Source organism: Lepidochelys kempii, chromosome 2 (assembly GCF_965140285.1).
Source record: "Lepidochelys kempii isolate rLepKem1 chromosome 2, rLepKem1.hap1, whole genome shotgun sequence".
Classification (NCBI taxonomy): Eukaryota; Metazoa; Chordata; order Testudines; family Cheloniidae; genus Lepidochelys; species Lepidochelys kempii.
In genome coordinates, this window is record NC_136381.1 from 238,168,429 (window position 1) to 238,189,840 (window position 21,412).

The 21,412-nt window shown below is 42.3% G+C and overlaps 1 protein-coding gene and 2 long non-coding RNA genes across 6 annotated transcripts in view; 2 read left to right on the plus strand and 1 right to left on the minus strand.

Annotated features, from left to right (window-relative positions):
- ODAD2 (outer dynein arm docking complex subunit 2) overlaps nt 1-18,357 on the minus strand; it is a 199,788-nt gene extending 181,431 nt beyond the window's left edge. For 2 of the 3 annotated variants that reach the window (XM_073334342.2, XM_073334345.2), the window contains exons 1-6: nt 18,162-18,357; nt 14,212-14,463; nt 10,945-11,102; nt 9,395-9,590; nt 8,704-8,810; nt 8,079-8,215 (exon numbers count right to left, since the gene is read on the minus strand). In XM_073334342.2, coding sequence (XP_073190443.2) covers nt 8,079-8,215; nt 8,704-8,810; nt 9,395-9,590; nt 10,945-11,102; nt 14,212-14,435 — 822 coding nt within the window. In that variant the 5' untranslated portion in view covers nt 14,436-14,463; nt 18,162-18,357. The remainder of the gene's footprint in view (nt 1-8,078; nt 8,216-8,703; nt 8,811-9,394; nt 9,591-10,944; nt 11,103-14,211; nt 14,464-18,161) is intronic. The other variant, XM_073334346.2, reaches the window with a different exon arrangement.
- Nucleotides 1,366-15,748, plus strand: LOC140907733 (uncharacterized). Its single transcript, XR_012157604.2, has 4 exons — nt 1,366-1,517; nt 4,856-4,995; nt 7,954-8,009; nt 15,240-15,748. It is a non-coding gene; the product is annotated as an uncharacterized LOC140907733 (long non-coding RNA).
- Nucleotides 18,055-21,412, plus strand: part of LOC140907731 (uncharacterized) — a 32,186-nt gene continuing 28,828 nt past the window's right edge. Inside the window, exon 1 of one of the 2 annotated variants that reach the window (XR_012157601.2) lies at nt 18,055-18,422. This is a non-coding gene — a long non-coding RNA (uncharacterized LOC140907731). The remainder of the gene's footprint in view (nt 18,423-21,412) is intronic. The other variant, XR_012157602.2, reaches the window with a different exon arrangement.

The following is a 21,412-nucleotide window of genomic DNA, read 5'->3' on the forward strand; positions in this document are numbered from 1 at the left end:
TGCAGGTTTCAGAGTAGCAGCTGTGTTAGTCTGTATTCGCAAAAAGAAAATGAGGACTTGTGGCACCTTAGAGACTAACACATTTATTTGAGCATAAGCTTTCGTGAGCTACAGCTCACTTCATTGGATGCAGTGGCTAAGAAAGCTAAGATGTATAATCAGGGAAATAGCAAGTAGCAATATGGAGGGGATATTACCACTGTATATGGCATTAGCAAGATTATTATTGGAATATTGTGTCCAGTTCTGGTGTTCATACTTTAAAACAGATAGTGACAAATTGGAAAGGATATAGAAAAGAGCTACAGCACTGATTTGAGATCTGGAAAGCCTGCCTTACAGTGAGAGAATACAGAAGCTCAATCTGTTTATAGTTGATCATAAAGAAGATTAAGAGGTGACTTAACAATGTTCTATAACTTCCTACATGGGGAGAAGATTTCTGACAGTAGAGTGCTCTTTAATTTAGCAGACATAAGCATAACAAGCGCTAATGGCTGGAAGCTAAAACTAGACAAATCCAGACTAGAAATAAAGCACACATTTTTGATAGTAAGGATAATTAACCATTGGAAGAACTTAATTAGGGATGTGACTGAGTCTTTATCACTTGAAGTCTTAAAATAAAAAATGGATGTCTTTCTAAAAGATATGCTGTAGCTCAATCAGAAGTTATGGACTTGATGAAGGAATTACTGAGTGACATTTTATGGTTTGTGTTATGCAGGTCAGATTAGATGGTGGTAATGGCGCCTTCTGGCCACAAAATCTATTAATCTGTTATTTCAATGGGACTCATAGTAGTAAGAACTTCATCCAGTAGAATGTGTTTAGAAGATCATGTCCTTATTTATAGCTGGGGCAAAAAAAAGTATGGGTTTTTTTCCTTAAAAAACTGAAATTTTGTGTAGGTTTTATTCTTTATTATATTTGTCCCAAACTTTTATATTTTTATACAAGCAATCATCATAAGAAGAGAGAAAAATAGTTTGGGACTGGGACTCAGGAAGGAGAGGGTGCAGTAACCTTGTGCAGTAACTGTAGTTCTTCAATATGTGTGTCCCTGTGGGGGCTCCACTTTAGGTGACATGCACCCCGCATGCCTTCATTCAGAGATTTTTCATTAGCAGTGTCCGTTCAGCCTGCACATGTGTCCTACATGTCCTTGTGCTCTGCACCAGGTCTATATGGGACTGCACAGGCAAACCACCCTCTACTACAAAGTTTATCACAAAGTTCTACAAGGAAACTCTGAAGTACAGGGGAAGGAGGGCAAGTAGTGGAGCACCCATAGGGACATACATCTCAAAGAACTACAATTACTGCACAAGATTGAGTAACCTCTTCTTCTTTGAATAGTGTCCCTATGGTTGCTCCACTTCAGATGACTCCCGAGAGCAGTATACCCACAGCAAGGAGGGAGCTACAGAATCAGGTCCAGAAATGAAGACGGAGCTGCATAGCCAACTGCCACACCAAATCTAGAGGCATGGACCAAGGCACAGTGCTTGGAGAAGGTATGTACTGAAGACCATGTAGTGGCTCTGCAGATACTGGAACATCTTTAAGAAATGCCATAGATGTTGATTGCAACCTAATAGAGAATGCTAATACCATGAAAGGAGGTTGAAAGCTGGCAACATATAACATGCATTAATACACCCAAAGATCCACCTTGATTGCCTCTGGGAGTAGAGTGTGGATCCTTTAGATCTATCTGCAATGGAAACAAATAGTCTAGGAGACCTCTGAAATGGTTTGGTTTTGTCTATATAGAAGGCCATCGCTCTTCTGACACCTGAGGGATGGAAGGAAGTCTGCTGTTAGGAAGTATGTGGTTTTGTGGAAAAAAGGGTAAAAGAATGGTTTGATTAAGATGAAACTCAGATGACACCTTGGTATGAATTTACGGGGTGGACATAAAAAAAGTTTGTCCTTGAACAAAATCATGAAAGGAGGGTCTGCCATTAAGGCCCAAATGTCTCAGACTCTTTGGGTTGATGTGAGGGCTATCAAAAAGGCCCATCATCACAGACAGGTTCAGTAAGGAGCAGGTCACCATTGGTTCACAGAGAGGACTTTTAAGACATCTGAGAACTCAACTAAGATCCCAAGATGGAGTGGGGTCTTTCACTTGAGGGAAAACATTCCCCAATCCTTTGATGAACTTTTCAAGTTGCTGGGTGAGCAAACAAAAAGAACATTTCCACTGGAAAATGAAAGGCTGTTATGGCGGCCAAGTAAACCTTGACTGAGTTGGTTGATAATCCCCCTGCAACTGAAGAAAACAGGCAATCCAGGATAACCAAGAGTGGGGAAGATTTGGATGCAAGTCATGGACGTTCACATCAATGGCTAAATTTCTTCCACTATTGAAGGTAAGTATTTTGGGTAGATTCTTTCCTACTGTTTAATAACACTTGTAGTACCTCCACAGAAAAGGCAGACTCTAGCCCAGTGGTGGGGAACCTGCAGCCCACGGGCCACACGCGGCTCAGCTTACATTGACCATCTGCAGGCACGGCTGCCTGCAGCTCCCAGTGGCCACAGTTTGCCATTCCCGGCCAATGGGAGCTGTGGGAAGCAGCGCGGGCTGCAGGGACATGCTGGCCGCCACTTCCCACAGCTCCCATTAGCTGGGAACGGGGAACTGTAGCCACTGGAAGCTGCAGGTGGCTGTGCCTGCAGACAGTCAATGTAAACAAACTGTCTCACGACCCGCCACCAGATTATCCTGACAGGCCACGCGCGGCCCACAGGCTGCAGGTTGCCCACCACTGTTCTAGCCCCATGAACTATCGAGGGGCCATGTCTTCTGGCAGAGAACTCCTAGATTGAGATGAAGCAATCTATCTGTCTTGGAGAAGAAGATGAGGGGTAAGTGGAAGCTTTATTGCTGGAGAGAGGGACAGGTGAAATAGGTAAGAATACTATGCTTGTCTCAATCATGTTGCAAGTACTAGAATAACCCTGGCTTTGTCCTGTCTGATTTTGTTCAGCACCCTCAATATCAGAGGCATTTGGGAAAATATGTAGAACAGTCTCTTTGTCCAAGGTAGGAAGAAGGCATCCCACAGAGAATGGCATCCTAGATCCCCTCTTGACCAGAACAGACGACACTTTCAGTTTGTGAAAGTGGTGAAGTGGTCCACTGCTGGAAATCCCCAAATTTGAAATATGCCATGGAGGGTCCAAAAGTCCAACTCCCATTTGTAGTCATGGGAGAAATGCCCGCTGAGAGCAACAGACAGGGTGTTTTGAGTGCCAGGTAGGTACATTGCTGAAAGGTGTATACAATGGATTATGCACCAGAGAGGGACACCTTGCTCCTCGTTGCTGGTTGATATAAAACATACAGGCCACATTATCATAGAATCATAGAATATCAGGGTTGGAAGGGACGTCAGGAGGTCATCACGTCCAACCCCCTGCTCAAAGCAGGACCAACACCCAACTAAATCATCCCAGCCAGGGCTTTGTCAAGTCTGACCTTAAAAACTTCTAAGGAAGGAGATTCCACCACCTCCCTAGGTAACGCATTCCAGTGTTTCACCAGCCTCCTAATGAAAAAGTTTTTCCTAATATCCAACCTAAACCTCCCCCTCTGCAACTTGAGACAATTACTCCTCGTTCTGTCGTCTGCTACCACTGAGAACAGTCTAGATCCATCCTCTTTGGAACCCCCTTTCAGGTAGTTGAAAGCAGCTATCAAATCCCCCCTCATTCTTCTCTTCCGTAGACTAAACATCCCCAGTTCCCTCAGCCTCTCCTCATAAGTCATGTGTTCCAGACCCATAATCATTTTTGTTGCCCTCCGCTGGACGTTTTCCAGTTTTTCCACATCCTTCTTGTAGTGTGGGGCCCAAAACTGGACACAGTACTCCAGATGAGGCCTCACCAATGTCGAATAGAGGGGAACGATCACGTCCCTCGATCTGCTGGCAATGCCCCTACTTATACATCCCAAAATGCCGTTAGATTTCTTGGCAACAAGGGCACACTGTTGACTCATATCCAGCTTCTCATCCACTGTAACCCCTAGGTCCTTTTCTGCAGAAATGCTGCCTAGCCATTCGGTCCCTAGTCTGTAGCGGTGAATGGGATTCTTCCGTCCTAAGTGCAGGACTCTGCACTTATCCTTGTTGAATCTCATCAGATTTCTTTTGGCCCAATCCTCTAATTTGTCTAGGGCCCTCTGTATCCTATCCCTAGCCTCCAGTTTATCTACCTCTCCTCCCAGTTTAGTGTCATCTGCAAACTTGCTGAGGGTGCAATCCACACCATCCTCCAGATCATTTATGAAGATATTGAACCAAACCAGCCCGAGGACCAACCCTTGGGGCACTCCACTTGATACTGGCTGCTAACTAGACATGGAGCCATTGATCACTACCTGTTGAGCCCGATGATCTAGCCAGCTTTCTATCCACCTTATAGTCCATTCATCCAGCCCATACTTCTTTAACTTACTAGCAAGAATACTGTGGGAGACCGTGTCAAAAGCTTTGCTAAAGTCAAGGAACAACACGTCCAGCGCTTTCCCCTCATCCACAGAGCCAGTTATCTCGTCATAGAAGGCAATTAGATTAGTCAGGCATGACTTGCCCTTGGTGAATCCATGCTGACTGTTCCTGATCACTTTCCTCTCCTCTAAGTGCTTCAGAATGGATTCCTTGAGGACCTGCTCCGTGATTTTATCTATTATAACCCTCATTGACTTGACTTGACGAGAGATAAAAAATGAAGGCAAGCATTTCTGATTGCCCTGAGTTCTAACAGGTTGATGTGAAGACTGCTTTCGTGAGGTGATCATCTTCCTGGATTGTATTGAAACATGCCCTCTCTCTCTCAACAGGGATGCATCCATAGTTATGGTGACTGTCAAATTCAGCTGGAGAAAAGGAATACCTGCACCAACGTTTGATGATCTTTCCACTGTCCTAGGGAATCTTTCACCTGAAGTGGAAATGAAACCTGTTTGTCTGAGCTTTGTTTGTGAGTAGACTGTTCTGAGCCATCTCTGGAAGCAACAAAGGCATAACCTTGCATGATCTGTTATGGTGGGCACTGAGGAAATCAGATACTTAGGCTTGTACGGTACCAAGGAACCTGTTAGGGGAGGCACTGGAAAGTAGAGCCATATTCAATGGTACCAGACTGGAGGAATGTCTTTCCTTGCCATCTTTATCATGTCCAGATACTACCTAAGATCTCTCGGAGCCACGTTTGCTCTTAGAAGAGCTTTGCGGTTTTCCAGTCCTGCCAGTATGGGGATAGCCCTTCGCCTCTAAGACACGAGGTTGAGAGGTCAAAGTTCCTGAGTCGGTCTACCTACTGGTAGATCAAGGTCTTTTTGGAGTAGATTCCTTATGAAGGACATTAGAGCTCCTCTTCCTGGGACCCTCTGAGGAAGTCTCTGGAGTTTTCCCCTTTCTGGGGGAGTGCTGAGCCAAGGTCAATGGGGCACTGGATCTACCCGGAGACTGCATAGGGGCATGCTCCTGACCAGGCTCTCAAGTGGGATGAAGGGAACCCTCGATCATTCCCAACCTCAGCTTCATCTCCTGATTCTTCCATGCCCTGGACTTAAAGGCCAGACAGAAGTTACACTTCTGTGGGATGCGTTACTCTGCTAGGCACTAAAAGCACTTGGAGTGGCCATCTCTAATTGGGATGGCCACTTGGCAAGGCAGCATTTAAACCCTGGTGAGCCAGGAAAGCATGCCTCCCCAAAGGGAAGGAAGAGGATAAAACAAACCTCTCAACTACTAAAATAAGCTAATCTAAAAAACTAACAGAATAGATTAGGGGTGAGTAAACTTCGGCCCGTGGGCTGCATCCAGCCCATCAGACGTTTTAATTTGGTCCTTGAGCTCCCGCCAGGGAGTGGGATCAGGGACTTGCCCCGCTCCGCATGTGTTGTGGCTCTGCACAGCTCCCAGAAGCAGCGGCAAGTCTCCCCTCTGGCTCCTACTCATAGGAGCAGCCAGGGGGCTCCACATGCTGCCCCTGCTCCAGGCACCACGCCTGCAGCTCCCATTAGCCGGGAACCACTGCCAATGGAAGCTGCAGGGGTGGCGCCTGCAGATGAGGCAGTCCGCAGAGCTGCCTAGCCACGCCTCTGGGTAGGAGCCAGAAGGGGGACATGCCGCTGCTTCCGGAAGCTGCTTGAAGTAAGCACCACCTGGAGCCTGCACCCCTGACCTCCTCCCATGCCCCAACCGCCTGCCCCACCTCTAATCCCCCTCCTGCCCTCCAAATTCCTTGGTCCCAGCCTGGAACACCCTCCTGCACCCCAAATCCCTCATCCCCAGCCCCACAACCCCCAGCTGGAGCCCTCCCCTCTCCACACTCCAACCCCGTGCCCTAGCCCTGAGCCCCCTCCTGCACCTTGAACTCCTCATTTCTGGCTCCACCCCAGAGCCTGCAACCCCAGCCAAAGCCCTCACCCCCTTCTGCACCCAACCTCAAATTTTGTGAGCATTCATGGCCCACCATACAATCTCCATACCCAGATGTGGCCCTTGGGCCACAAAGTTTGCCAAGCCCTGGACTAAACTAAACTCAGCTAACAACTAGGAAAAATTTTTAGCAGAGGCAAGCTCAAGGCAGATATGCTAAAACTCAATCTCAGGCTGAGGCAGCTGAGAAGGAACTGAGGGAAGTTCGCCCATGCAGCATTATATAGCCTTGGTGCAGAGCATGAGGACTTGCAGGGCACATGTGTGGGCCAAATGGACACTGCTAATGAAAATCTCCAATTGAAGGTGCGGGGAAAACACACACCCAAAGTAGAGCACTCATAGGGACAGTACTTGAAGAAGAAATGTGTGTCTACTCCCTGCTCTCTCATGGACTTCCTATGTGAATTTGGGCAAGACACTTAAGACTGTTACTGAGTTTCCACTAAAAGTCTGACTTTTCCCACCCCTCTAAAATCCACAAACAAAGGAATATCAGAATCAAAAGTAGTGAGTTGGGTTTGTGGCCGAGATAAATAAGTTTGTACAAGGAATTCCTGAATTCTGACACCTTAAATATAACACTGTCCCTCAGAGTCCAAAGAGTTAGCAAACTTTTTTTTGCTACCGTGTAGACACTTTGCCCCCAGTCACTTCAATGGAAGTGCTCGCATGCTTAAAGATAAGCACATTCATAGGTGTTTGCTGAATTGGGCATAAGGGTAACTTTTCAAGTTTAAGTTATTAGACTCTAATTTTAAAGGTTATTAACATATTAAAATAGTAACATCAGAATGAGTCATACAGAGATCCTGAGCTAATTTTGAGTGATGTTTATTTATGGCTAATTGATGATGTTTACATATGAAAGTAATATCAGTGAACTGAACCCAACGGGACTACTCACATGCATGAAATTACAAATGTGTGTTTTTGCAGGGTTGGGTCTAAAAGACAGAGAAGACACAAAATTTGAGGAAAGCCAAAAGCTGACATTATACTGGGTCTTTCACTTCTAATTATTATTATTATGAACTCAAGTAGGATAACACCCCAGCCATATTGCTAGGTAGTTAGATTAATGTTTCTGATAAGATTATTATTGGAATGATTACAACAATGCATCAGATTGTATTACGATGGCTTTCCTAGCTAACACAAAGGATTTTTTAAAAGTGAAAATGTAGATTATGGACAATATGATATAATTCAGAAAGAATGTAATGGTATGCATCTTGCCATTCTTCAGGATTCATTAACAGATCTGTTTCATACTCAACTTCCTCTAATAGCTAGATATAGTGAAAAGAATGTGCAAAACAAGCATTTTATGTGCTGCTTCACACATGTGGTAACTAAGTAAATTTACAAGTGAAGTGTAAACCACTAGAATTCACTGTTCAGGCAATAGCAGAAAAAGAAATAATGACTTATAGTCAAAACGTAAAAAATATATGGCATCATGCCATGATTATTTTCTCTCTTTCTGCAGTGCCACTAAAGTAACTCTTCAGCTCTTGGTTGAATGCAACTGCCCTAAATCCTCAGGTAGGACTCACCCATTTTTACATACTCAAGTTTCTTTTATCCCAAATTTGAGTTTTTATTGTTACTTACTCCATTTAAAAACACTCCTGCTGTGCTGCAAGTGATGTACAAAGGATCAGTGTCATGTGGTTTAACAATCAAATAACAAATTTCCCCATGGACTTGTCTCCAAGGTGGGGCTCGACATCCATTGGAGAATTCATAATCTGTAACAATAGAGTTTTTGTTATTTTTAAAAATATATTGCTATTTCTAATAATAAGACCTGAATGGATTTTTAATTATAAAATTCATACAAATTAAGGTCCCAGTCCTACAACTCTTACTTATGTCAACAATCCAAACTCATTTAGGACTTGATCCTGCAAAGTGGTGAGCATTCCGGCCTGATCCAACAAACCACTTAAACATCTGTGCAGCACTTATCAGGATCAAGCCCTTAATTAGTCCGACTGAATTCAATGAGACATGAATAGGGATTATTTATGTAAATCAAGGTTGAAGAATTCAGCTCCATATCTGTGGGTACATGTTGTTCTATATTATTACTTAAAAATAGAAATACACATTTTAAATCAGTAAGAGATAATGAATTTATTTTAATATCTACATTTAAAAAATAAAAATTATATTTAATGTATAGGTGTAAATGTCAAACATGATCAAACAAAAACATAAAAGGTAGAATTTTAACCTGATATATATTCAAGAGATTCCAGCACGGTATCTTCTCCTTCTCCAGAGAAATGTTTCAGCAGATCCACTTCATTTTTTACAGCAGCTGGAGTTAATCTCACCTCTCTGTAATTAATAGAAAATGGTCTAAAATCTAATAATAAAAAATAGATTTTCAAAAAATAATCAAGACAATTGTATAAAGGGATTTTGCTCTTTCCTTTCACTAGTTTCAGAGTAGTAGGAAAAACAACTAAAAATATGCAAATAGCTATTTAGTGAAATTTTAGCTTCACAACTAAAATGAAACTGATATAACTCTTCGACAAATTCAGTATCTTTTGTGTGCTTTCATAACTAAATGAACAACTCTATTAAAAAGTTTTAATTGCTAGTGTATTATTTATTTATATAAATTATATTGAGTTGCTTTCAAATACAGAACATATGTCCTTCATGCATAGAAATGTATACACACACACAAACACACACATTTATACTCATATTGTTAAACCTCCAGAAAACATCTTGCATTTCAGCAACTTTTCCTGGTTTTCATAAATCAATAAAGAATTACTTTCATACCTTTTTGAGTGATTTCTTCTTATCATACCAAAAGCACATGTTTTGGGTTAAAATGAATTTAATTTAAAAACAAAACAAAAAAATTACTGGCTAAAAATGGACAGTTTCATTTGCAATGTACTTACTGTGAAATACGTTTTAAAGAACTGTTAAGTAGTTGCATATCCAGCTGTTGAAGAAGAAGAGATATCTTCATTTTAATCTCTGTATCAGGATCATCATCTTTTTTCATTCTGTCCAGCAAGCGCAGCATAGACATATCTTCTCCTTCAATGGTCCCATATCCTGGGCCAAGAATTTTCACTATAGGATCTCTATTGGCTGTAAATCAGAAACATTATCAATATAAAAATAATGGTACTTTAAAACCGATCTTAAAGGATTTTTAAAATCCTTCACTGCCAAAGCATTTTAACAATGGTAACTTATAATATGAACACATATTTAATTTTAAAAGATAGATAATGGGTTCCTTAACATGTTTAAAATGTTACTGTTTTATCTTGTAGGAGTAAATGATTTCACATCACTTTATTGTGATTTGAAATACATTAATATATCAGTTTTTAACAGTATGAAAACAAAATTCAGGTAAAACAAACAAATAATAAACAGGAGCTGTCTTCTGGTGAATAAACATTTAGATTTATTGAATCGAGAGGTAAATATCAAACTCTCTTTTGGGTCAGTATTTACCTTCAGGGATAATAAAATTGGATGATGACCCAAACATCAAGTCAATGGGCTCAATTCACAGAAAAGCCATCATTACGGAAGTTTGATTTAGTGTAAAACAATGTCTTAAAAGATTTGTTGGCAACACTCCCAATGATTCTATAAAAGGCCCAGCTATCACTTGCTCAGGATTTCCAGCTGTCCTTTTCAGTGACCAGTGACACAACTATGTGTCAGCTGGTTTTATAAACTCCTCTTGTTCTCAGTGGCCCAATAAGTGACAGTATTCTTACACAGATGCATAGCAGTTGCTGGCTCACACTGAAGCATGATCCCTGTGTATGCCTTTACTATGTGGGCATTTTACAAATCAGGCACAATCCATCTGTGACTGCATCAGAATTATAGCTAACTTATTTTCTACCAATTTCACAAATAAATGTTACTCAGATCTTGCACTCCCATGGGTGTCTAATTTAGCACACTTAGGTGCTTTTTATTCAGTTTGTATACAAGGAACTGGATAGGACCCAATAACTATACTGTTACATATTTTCTAAAAGTGCTCATCAGGAAGATACGAAAATGTTCACAACCATGAACTTCCTAAGCATAACATATTTTTGTTGGTTATTTTAATAAATTAACATTATAAAAGCGAGATTACCTTAAAAGTACAGAAAAAAAACTATTATTAGCTTCTGAGGACACATTTAGTATGCCAAGATTTGAATATATGATCTGCTATAATTGTTGAGGTACCAGTCAGGATACATGCATCTTTATATGTAATTCCATGTTAACATTATTCCAGAGCTCTATATTACTGACTTCAGTGAAGATAAAAAAATAAAAAATAGAAGTTTGCTGGTTCATCACATCACTGTTTTCAACCAATCCCTCATAAGCCAAAATTTGTACTAAATAAAATATAACGTATGTGTTTCTCTTTATTTTTTTAAACATTAAAATTCAAGGGCAAGAGAGAAAAAAAAACAACCTTCAAGGCATGCCTGTGCTTCCTTTAACTTTTTTTCCATAGCTACATGTAGCAAACGAGAGAGTTGGCCAAAACTGCGTACTCTGATAGTTGAGTCACTGAGGAGAAGCAATGGTTGATCATCTTTGTCTCTTTCTTCTGACTGAACGGTTGTTCCACTAGAAGAATAAAATGATACTTCATAAAGAAAGAACTTTTATTAAAGGAAAATTTTAGGTAGAGTCCAACTCTGAGAATGCTGCTCAAAGCTCTTAATCAAAAATGGACCTTGTCTCCTAATTTACATCCCCCTTTCTAATTACTAATAGACCATGTTGACTTGCAAAATCAAAAGAGTTCCCAGGAACAAATGTTAGGCTGCTGTACCTTACTTACCAAACGAAGGTCTATCAGTGAAATATATATTAATATATTACAGCTGACAACAGAAATATGCATAAGAATATAAGAACAGCCATTCATGATTTCATAGACCACTATCATATCCCCCCTAGTCTCTTTTCTACCCTGAAGAGCCCTAGTCTTTTTAAAATCTCCTCTCATGGAAGCTGTTCCATACCCCTCATCATTTTCACTGCCCTTCTCGGTACCTTTTCCAATTTTACTATACCTTTTTTCAGATGGGGTAACCTGAATTGCATGCAGTATTCAAGGTGTGGGCATACCACAGATTTATATAGTGGTATTATGATATTTCTGCTTTATTATCTATCCCTTTCCTAATAGTTCCTAACATTCTGTCTGCCACTGGACATAGAATGGATGTTTTCAAAAAAAATATCCACAGTGACTCCTAGCTCTCTGTCTCAAGTGGTAACAGCTAATTTAGATCCATCATTTTGTATGTATAGTTGAGGTTATTTTTTCCAATGTGCACAACTTTGCACTTAGCAACACTGAATTTCAGCTGCCATTTTGTTGTCCACTCACTCAGTTTTGTGAAATTCCTTTGTAACTCTTCCCAGTCAGCTTTGGACTTAACTATCTTGGGTAATTTTGGGTAACATCTGCAAACTTTGCCACCTCATTGTTTACCCCCTTTTCAAGATTGTTTATGAATATGTTGAACAGCACAAGTCTTAATATAGCTCCTTGGGGGATCACACTATTTACCTCTCTCAATTGTGTAAACTGACCACTTATTCCTACTCTTTGTTTCCTATCTATTAACTAGTTACCAATCCATGAGAGGACCTTCCCTCTTATCCCATGACTGCTTACTTTGCTTAATAGCCTTTGGTGAGGGACCTTGTCAAAAGCTTTCTGAAAGTCCAAGTACACTATATCCACCAGATCACCTTTGTCCACATGCTTGTGGACCCACTCAGAGAATTCTCATAGATTGACGAGGCATGATTTTCCTTTATACAAGGAATGTTTATCTATGTGTCTGATAATTCTGTTCTTTACTATAGTTTCAACCAATTTGCCTCATGCTGAAGTTAGGTATAACAGCCTGTAATTGCCAGGATTGCCTCTGGAGCCTTTTTAAAAAATAGGCGTTACATTAGCTACCCTTCAGTTATCTGGTACACAGGCTGATTTAAGCAGTAGGTTACTGTCAAGGTTCCTCCCCCACTCTGAACTCTAGGGTACAGATGTGGGGACCTGCATGAAAACCTCCTAAGCTTACTTTTACCAGCTTAGGTTAAAACTTCCCCAAGGAACAAATTAATTTTATCCTTTGTCCTTGGAATATCCACTGCCACCCCACCAAACTCTAACTGGGTTTACTGGGAAACGTGGTTTGGACACGTCTTTCCCCCCAAAATCCTCCCAACACTTGCACCCCACTTCCTGGGGAAGGTTTGGTAAAAATCCTCACCAATTTGCATAGGTGACCACAGACCCAAACCCTTGGATCTGAGAACAATGAAAAAGCATTCAGTTTTCTTACAAGAAGACTTTTAATAGAAGTAAAGAATTCACCTCTGTAAAAGCAGGATGGTAGATACCTTACAGGGTAATTAGATTCAAAACATAGAGAATCCCTCTAGGCAAACCCTTAAGTTACAAAAAAGACACACAGACAGAAATATTCATTCTATTCAGCACAATTCTTTTCTCAGCCATTTAAAGAAATCATAATCTAACACATACCTAACCAGATTACTTACTAAAGTTCTAAGACTCCATTCCTGGTCTATCCCCGGCAAAAGCAGCATACAGACAGTCCCAGACCCTTTGTTTCTCTCCCTCCTCCCAGCTTTTGAAAGTATCTTGACTCCTCATTGGTCATTTGCCAGCGAGGTTACCTTTAGCTTCTTAACCCTTTACAGGTGAGAGGATTTTTCCTCTGGCCAGGAGGGATTTTAAAGGGGTTTACCCTTCCCTTTATATTTATGACAGGGTACACAGGCTGATTTCAGCAGTAGGTTACATATTAGTTAGTAGTGCTGCAATTTCATATCTGAGTCCCTTCAGAAATCTTGGGTGAATACTATCTGGTCGAGGTGACTTATTACTGTTTAATTTATCAATTTATCTGAAAAAGTGTAACTGCCCTTCTCTTTTCAAAGCTGTAGCACAGTTCCTTTAACATGGCTTGGCTCAACTATCTTGTAACTGGGTGCACCAATACATCTATAATTATAGTGCAGACAGGACCTTATGGGTACAACTACGTAGGACTTTTTTGAATTGTTTTTTGCATCTCACCTCAACGTAAGATGACTGAGGGTATGTCTACACAGCAATTAGACACCCGCGGCTGACCTGTGCTATTCCAACTCAGACTCATGGGGCTTTGGGGCTGTGGGGCCCTCCCACATTGCAGGGTGCTAGAGCCCAGGCTCCAGCCTGAACCCAGAAGTCTACACAGCAATGAAACAGCCCTGCAGGCCAAGCCCCGCAAGCCCAAGTCAGCTGGCCTGGGCCAGCTGCAGGTGTCTAGTTGCTGTGTAGACATACCCACAGTGGTAAAACACCTGTGCCTGGTCTACACTAGTGCCTCCTTTATTGCTGGCACTGGCAGGCCTGTACCAGCACTAGACATACGGTGTGAAAATTCCTAGAATAGACAAAAGGCAAATATATTTGCCCCACTTCAGTAAGAAACTGGAGATTAGGTTTCAACACACAGCTGTAAAGTCACAATCTAGGTGCTACAAATATTTTCAGAGTCCTTTAGGGGAAAAGTTATAAATCAGAACACAAAATGTCCCATGTAACAAACTAGGAGAAAACAAATACAATGAAAAGAGCACAATTTTTTTTCTTTGCAGTTTGTCTTTAATATGTTTATAAACCACTGCCATTCAGACCTACCTGATCTCATAACCTAATTCAAATCCTGAATAATCCAGTTGCGTTTTCCATTCAAGTGGTTCTCTGAAGACAAATGCTGCTTCTTGAGGATGTCTAGAGCTGAAGTTCTCTGCAAACTTAATTATGTCATTTAGAAGAGATTCATTCAAAGGGGTGATTTCTAGTGTGCCAGTTCCAGAACCAGCCGAGGTCCACTGAGCTGCTCTTGTCAGTGCCACTCCCATGGTTTCAGCTAATATCAACGATGTGTGCCTTAGCAAATAAATAGTTTCTTCTTTAAATATGTTTAAGATCCCAAGCTATTAAAAGAATACATTTGGAGACTTAATATTTAGCAATAAGCATCTTTGGGTCTGATTTAATTATTTCAGTGGAGGTATATCAGCAATGCGGGGCATAGGCTTACTAATGATATATTAAAAAGAATGAGGCTGCTTGGGGAAAATTCAATTTATACTTCTGTTAATTAACCATACTAATAACTTTTCAAAAAGTGCAAAGCAAATAGGTTCTGTTCTGTTTGCAATGGGCTTAAGAGATGTTTTTGTCATCTTTAGGGTCCTTGGTTTTCGGTTTTTATTTTAATTTTGCCTGGGAATTTATTGATTGAAATTACTACAAAAACAAAAACAGGTGAAAATCAGTGCAAAAAACTATTAATAATTTTGCTCGGTAAATATCAGGGTTTATTTTGGTGGACGGAAGGATAGAGTATCAGAAAAAAGTATTCAGTAGATTAATGCTTTGATGAACGGAATTCAATGTGGTTTGCTGCAGAACTAAAACAGAACTCAAAACACAATGCCACCTCTGAGTTCAAGAAAACAATATAGGGCTAATCCCCAAATAAAACTTTTCATTTGAATAAACAGTTTACTGTTGTAGACTTAGAACTGTTAGCTACCACACCATGTACAGAGCATAAACTCAATTTCATCCTTTTCTCCTGTTTTTTTTTAAACTTTTGAATACTTCTTTTTGTTCTGAAATGTATTCTGATACAGATTTTCATTTTCTTCCCATTTTAGTGTGTCAGATCTTTAAACCGTTATCTGCTAACAGCTTGAAATGTCTACATGGTGGGCGTGAGATTCATCATTAAGTTCAGATGTGCATGCACTTCAGAGCTTGCGTGCGGGCCTGTTTGTTTATTGTGTGTATCTTCCAGACAAGAAGTGGGAAAACTACGGCCCGCAGGCCACATCCAGTCCACAGGACCGTCCTGCCCAGCCCATGAGCTCCCAGCTGGGGAGGCTAGTCCCCACCCTCTCCCACACTGTCCCCTCTCCCCCGCAGCCTCAGCGCGCCATGCTGCCAGCGCAGGAGGGGGCTGCACTGTCGGAGCAGGGGAGAGCAGGAAGGGAGGCTCACCTGCAGCCTCAGGGGAGCAGGCGGGTGGTGCAGGTGGTGGGAGCGCAGCAAACGTGGGCGGAGGACTCAAGAGGAGCACCAGGCTGGACAGAAGCGGCACTTCGAAGGGGAAACCGCTGCTTCTCTCCAGCTGTGCGGCTGCCTCTGCGTCCTCCGCCCATGTTTGCAGGGCTGCATTCTGAAAGGGGCTTTAGAGGGGGGGTTGGCTAGGGGGTGGGGTCCTGGGGGGGCCTGTCAGGGGGCGGGGCAGGCAGGGAGTGGGGGGGGTTGGATGGGGGTGAGGTCCCGGGGGGACGGTTAGGGGCAGGGAGTCCCAGGAGGAGGCAGTCAGGGGACAAGGAGTAGAGGGGGTTGGATAGGTTGGGAGTTCTGAGGCGGGCAGTCAGGGGGTGGGAAATGGGAGGGGGCAATTAGGGTTTGGGGAGGCACAGCCTTCCCTACTCGGCCCTACATACAGTTTTCAAACCCCGATGTGGCCCTCACGCCAAAAAGTTTGTCCACCCCTGTTCTAGACTAATACATAGCCTTACTTCAACTGGCAACTTTGAATATAAAACAGACATGTATTATTGTAACACATATCTCACGCAATATATTGTATTTTCCTAACAAAACTATTTTCTATATATTTGAATGATACAAAAGTAGGGTGAAAATCAGAAAAAAACAAATATTTTTTGTAAAACCTGGATTTTTTTCAGTAAAAATCAGTTTAAACTGAAAACATAGGGGCATTTTACAACTTGGGTTGCCACATCTCAGGTATAAAAACCCAGAACATCCAGGATGATCCTGAGCCCACAAAACTGGACAGTGGCAGTGTGTACTGAACACCCCCAGAAATTTCCCAGGACAGCCATGCTGGGAAAAGGTAGGCAGGTGTTAGGATATAGATATTCAGGCCTGTCTGCAAAGGCCTGTACTCTAAGAATTTAGGTGTATTCTTATCACTTGGCTAGTGATAGAGGTATAAAAGAAAGAATCAAGATCACTGTCTGCTGGTGTAAGGGCCTTCTCTTACTGTGACAGTCTGAGGCCCTGTTCTTAGGCTAAGGCCTTTGGCTAAGCAGCAGAGGCAGCCATAAGCTGGGAAGCGAACGGTCACATCCTCACATTCCAAACTAGTCACATTGAAATAAGGTGCTATTGGGCTGTTAGGCACTATCAGGACAGGATTGTATTCCTATCACCTCCAGAGAAAGGGAAGTGCCTAGAAAATGTAAAAGGAAACTTAGTTTGATAGCATCCTGTCTGGCAAGAACTCACTTATCAATAGCTGGGATGTGAAATCCTCACTTCTGTATTGTTTTGTCATTATAGTTCCCACTTTGCTGTTGTTTGTCTGTATAATCTCTGTCTGGTTCTGTGATTGTTCCTGTCTGCTGTATAATTAATTTTGCTGGGTGTAAACTAATTGAGGTGGTGGGATATAATTGGTTACATAATCATGTTACAATATGTTAGGATTGGTTAGTTAAATTTCAGGAAAATGATTGGTTAAGGTATAGCTAAGCAGAACTCAAGTTTTACTATATAATCTGTAGTCAATGAGGAAGTGACGGGGTGTGGGTGGGGGTGGGCATGTGGGTGTGTGAGATGGGAACAGGGAATGGGGGTAAGAAAATTGGAATCATGTTTTGCTAAAGGGGGAGATGGGAACAGGGAATGGGGGTAAGAAAATTGGAATCATGTTTTGCTAAAGGGGGAAATGGGAACAGGGAATGGGAGTAAGGAAGTTGGAATCATGTTTGGCTAAGGGTAGGAATGGGAACAGGGACACAGGTGTAAGGCTCTGTGGTGTCAGAGCTGGGAAGGAGGATACTAAGGAAGGAAACTGGAATCATGCTTGCTGGAAGTTCACCCCAATAAACATCGAATTGTTTGCACCTTTGGACTTTGGGTATTGTTCCTCTCTGTTCATGCGAGAAGGACCAGGGAAGTAAGTGGGTGAAGGAATAAGCCCCCTAACAGCAGGTGACAACCCTACTTACAGCTAATGCTAGGAAACTTTATGAGAACTGAAGGATCGCAGAGGGCAGGGAAACATGGCCAACTCTTCATTTAATTTAAGTGCAGAAATAAGAGGATAATGTAAGTCTGTGGCTGCTGTGCCACAAGCCCCCTCTGGGGAGCAGGGGGGATGGGAGCCATATAAGTAAATAGAGGCCTAAGTGTCTTCACTCACTGGGGAGATGCAGAGGGAGGCTCCTACACTTTGGGGCATGGAGAACAGCTTATTTCCAAGATCTCTCATTCACTGGGGGTGAGACCCCACCCGCACTGTGGATTAAGGGGTCAGACCAGTCCTGGCCCCCATCATCCACTAGAGGGAGGGTCCCTCACTGTGGGACAGAGGGTCAGACCTCACTTACTAGTGGGAGGCTCCCTTATTGTGGGGCAGGGATCAGACCTCCCTGGGCCTCTCACTCATTGGGGGCGGCCCCTCATTGTGGGGGCAGGGGTCAGACCCCGCCTGGCCGGGCCCCCTCACTCCCGTGGGGGCTGAGCCCCTGCACACCGCTCGCAGCAGCAGCGGCAGGACCACACGAGTCCCCTCCACCCGCTTTCCGCCCCGGTACCTTGCCCCGGCTCCGGCTCTGGCCTCTCTGCGGCTGCCGGCTCGGCAGGCTGCAGTTGCCGGCGGGGTTGCTATGGCGACGGGCCCGCAGCCGCCGGTTACTCGGAGAGGCGGGTAAACAGAGTGCGGCCTGCCCGGGCTGGGGCGGGGTATCGGACTAGCCCCCTGTCCCACCCCTCCCTGCCGCTGTCGCCAGGCTTTCTCCCCAGCCCTCAGCACCGCGCTACGGCCCTGGCGACAGGAACACAGCCGTCTCCGCAAGGCAAGGCGCTGCGCCCCCGCGGGGGAGCGGCGAGGGACCGTCTAGCTGCCTTGGGTGTTGCGGTGACGGGGGGTGGGGGGTGCTGGTGGCTGTGGGGGGGGGGAGGAAAGTCTGAGAGGGCGGCTATGGGGGTCCTGGGGGGGCATGAGGAGGAATGCTTGGTGTGAGGGGCAGGGAACGGGGAGGTTGGGTTTTGTGGGTGCCAACGAGTCTGAGAACGAGTCCCCTGTTCAAGTACTTATTCCCCATCAGGCAGAAGGGAAATTTAATATGTCTCTCCCACATCCCAGGTGAGTGCTCCAACCACTGAGCTAAATGTTCTATCACCTAAGAAACAACTTAGGTGCCCAACTCCACAAAGGGGTTCCCAGTTGTGGATTATAGACGCTTCCCCACAGTCCAGACTTAGGTACCTATCTCTATGAGAGGGATAGGGCTTAGGCACACCACTCTCTGTAGCTCATATTGGCTAACTTATGAGGGAGCCACCTAGAATGCAGGCTTTTAGGGATGGCATACTTAGGTGTGTATCTCTCCCCATGCATTGTATAGTGCATTGTATAGGGAATCTAGGCACTTAACTTAGGCTTTGTGGTTTGTATGGTTGTTCCAGTGATTTTCTAAAGTCCTAAATAGCCTCTGGGGGTCCAGGCATGAATACTTGAATCAGTTTTAAAAGTAGCTGTGTAAAGATGACCTCTGCTACTCCGTGTGTGTTCAGTCATATCTGCTTACTTCAGTGACAGAAGAGCTTTTACTCCTCCTAATACTGCAGAATCAACATAGGTGTGTGTGAGAGATCTGGATTCTCTTCTTTTGTAGCCACTTCATTGTTAATAGAATAATTAAAACAAAATTCCATAAACAGGCCAAATTTTACTGGTTGTTACATGATTGCAACCTCGTTAAAGACAGTGGGGGTGGCACAGGTGGAACCATTGATAGAATTTGCAAACAGTGCAAAGGTTTGAGAAGGAGTCAATAAAAGCAGAATTTTATCTGTAGAATCTATATTATTGCTGGTGATGCATAAGGCAGAAAGAAACAGTTATCAGTATATCTTATAAGTATTAAGGGCATGGAGGAGTTTGTAGGAATGCTATATATATATGTATTATCGTCCCTTTTAGTCCAAATAGCCGGTATTCAGAGTGCTGGTGTGTTGGTTCTATTAGGATGAGAAATTGGTAAGGGTGAGGTATTTCTTTGGTGCAAGTCTGTTTATTTGTACTCAAAGTTGTGTTTCCCTGTACAAAGTAGAAACAAACAGGACGCAGTTTTCTCGTTCAGAAATCAAAGTCTTCCTTTTCAGCACGTACTGTGCCCAAAGGAATTTTTCTGTCTTGGCTTCTTCACAGGACCATACACTACTGCTTCTCCCTCTGTCTGCTTCTTTTCTCCTAGCTTTCTGATCCCTTTCACACACCCAAAGACACGCACAGCAGTAACCATATTTATATATTGTGTTGTTGTAGCTATATCAGTCCCAGGATATTATAGAGACCCGGTGCATGAGGTAATATCTTTTATTGTACCAACTTCTGTTGGTGACAGAGACAAATTTTTGAGCTACACAGAGCTTTCTGTTAGGTCTGACAATTTGGGTTTTAAGTTAACTGTTTGGGTTTGCTGGTTGAAAATCTGTTAACTAGTAAAGCTGTGTTTGGAGATTCTTAACTCAGAACCAGTGTGTGTGTGTATTTATTTTGAGGTATCCAGTGAACGGAACTCAGTGAACCTGTAATGTATTTTTAAAAAGTAGTTTAGACAGAGGACGGACCTGTTAATAAGCAGTAAATGTACTGTAGTTGGCTAGACCTTTTTACTTAGTACTAGGTACAACTATGTACTAATAGCTGGCTTTTTAACAAATACAGGTATAATACCTACCCATAGTTCATCAAAGATGAGTTAATCATTTATTGGAGCAAAGAATGGGAAGCAAAGAATTATTTAATAATGACTTGGCTTATAGAGTGACAGGGACTTGGCTTATGAAGTAGGAGAATCTTTTTGGAAACTATTTTTTAAATCTCAGGAACAGCAGTAATGGGAGTGTGTAAACAACTGTATGTTCTCTCTTTTTTTCTTCCACACGTATTAGGATAGAACACAGATATTAGTTTTACAGGTGAAGCATGAATGTGTAAGGTTGTTGAGGAAGGTTTTGACATACATTATCTTCCTTAAACTTCCTTTCTTTAATGTATTTGCTATTGCATATGTTAAGTATTAAATGAAAATTTAGCCCATGAACTTAATCGAGGGACAGACAGATGATCCTCTAATAATGCTGACGGCTTTCATTTATTTACTTTCACTGTATGTTATCTTGTTTTTAATATAAATCTTTTTCTAAATATGGTATCTCATAGATAGTCAGTGACAAAAAGAAATAAACTTCACACTATAACTTAACAATTTTTCACCTACTGAGTCTACACTGTAAATTCAAGTTAATCAGTGATAATTGAAAGAGCTGTCTGCAAAAGGTCCAGAAAAGTAATTGTTAGATAGATACCTATTTTTATTTTGTCTATTCATATATTATATAGGCCACTACTTATATTCATAATATATGTTTGTACTTTATAGTATCTTTTATCTCAGGCTTTCATAAATAGCACATCTAGATTACCAGTACAATGCCACCCCAACTAAGTTGTCACCAAAAGTGGTTACCATTTTTGGTAGCTTACATGAAACTAATAATTTGGTGGCCTCTGTTGATACATGTTATCACAAAAACCAGCGCTACATTTAAGCACTGACAATTTGTTGGCATTCTTAGAACAAAAGTTGTCTTGTTGACTTTGGTGGAGCGGTGGGAGAAATCCTGTGCTGGTAATGCATTTGCTTTGCCTCTTCTGTACATAAATAGAAGATGTAAGGTCTTAACCTAATATTTTGCACAAGTACTAAATTCTCATAATCCATTTTTTGACAATTGAGGGGGGATTTTCTTTTTTGCGGAAGAGAGAGGATGTGAA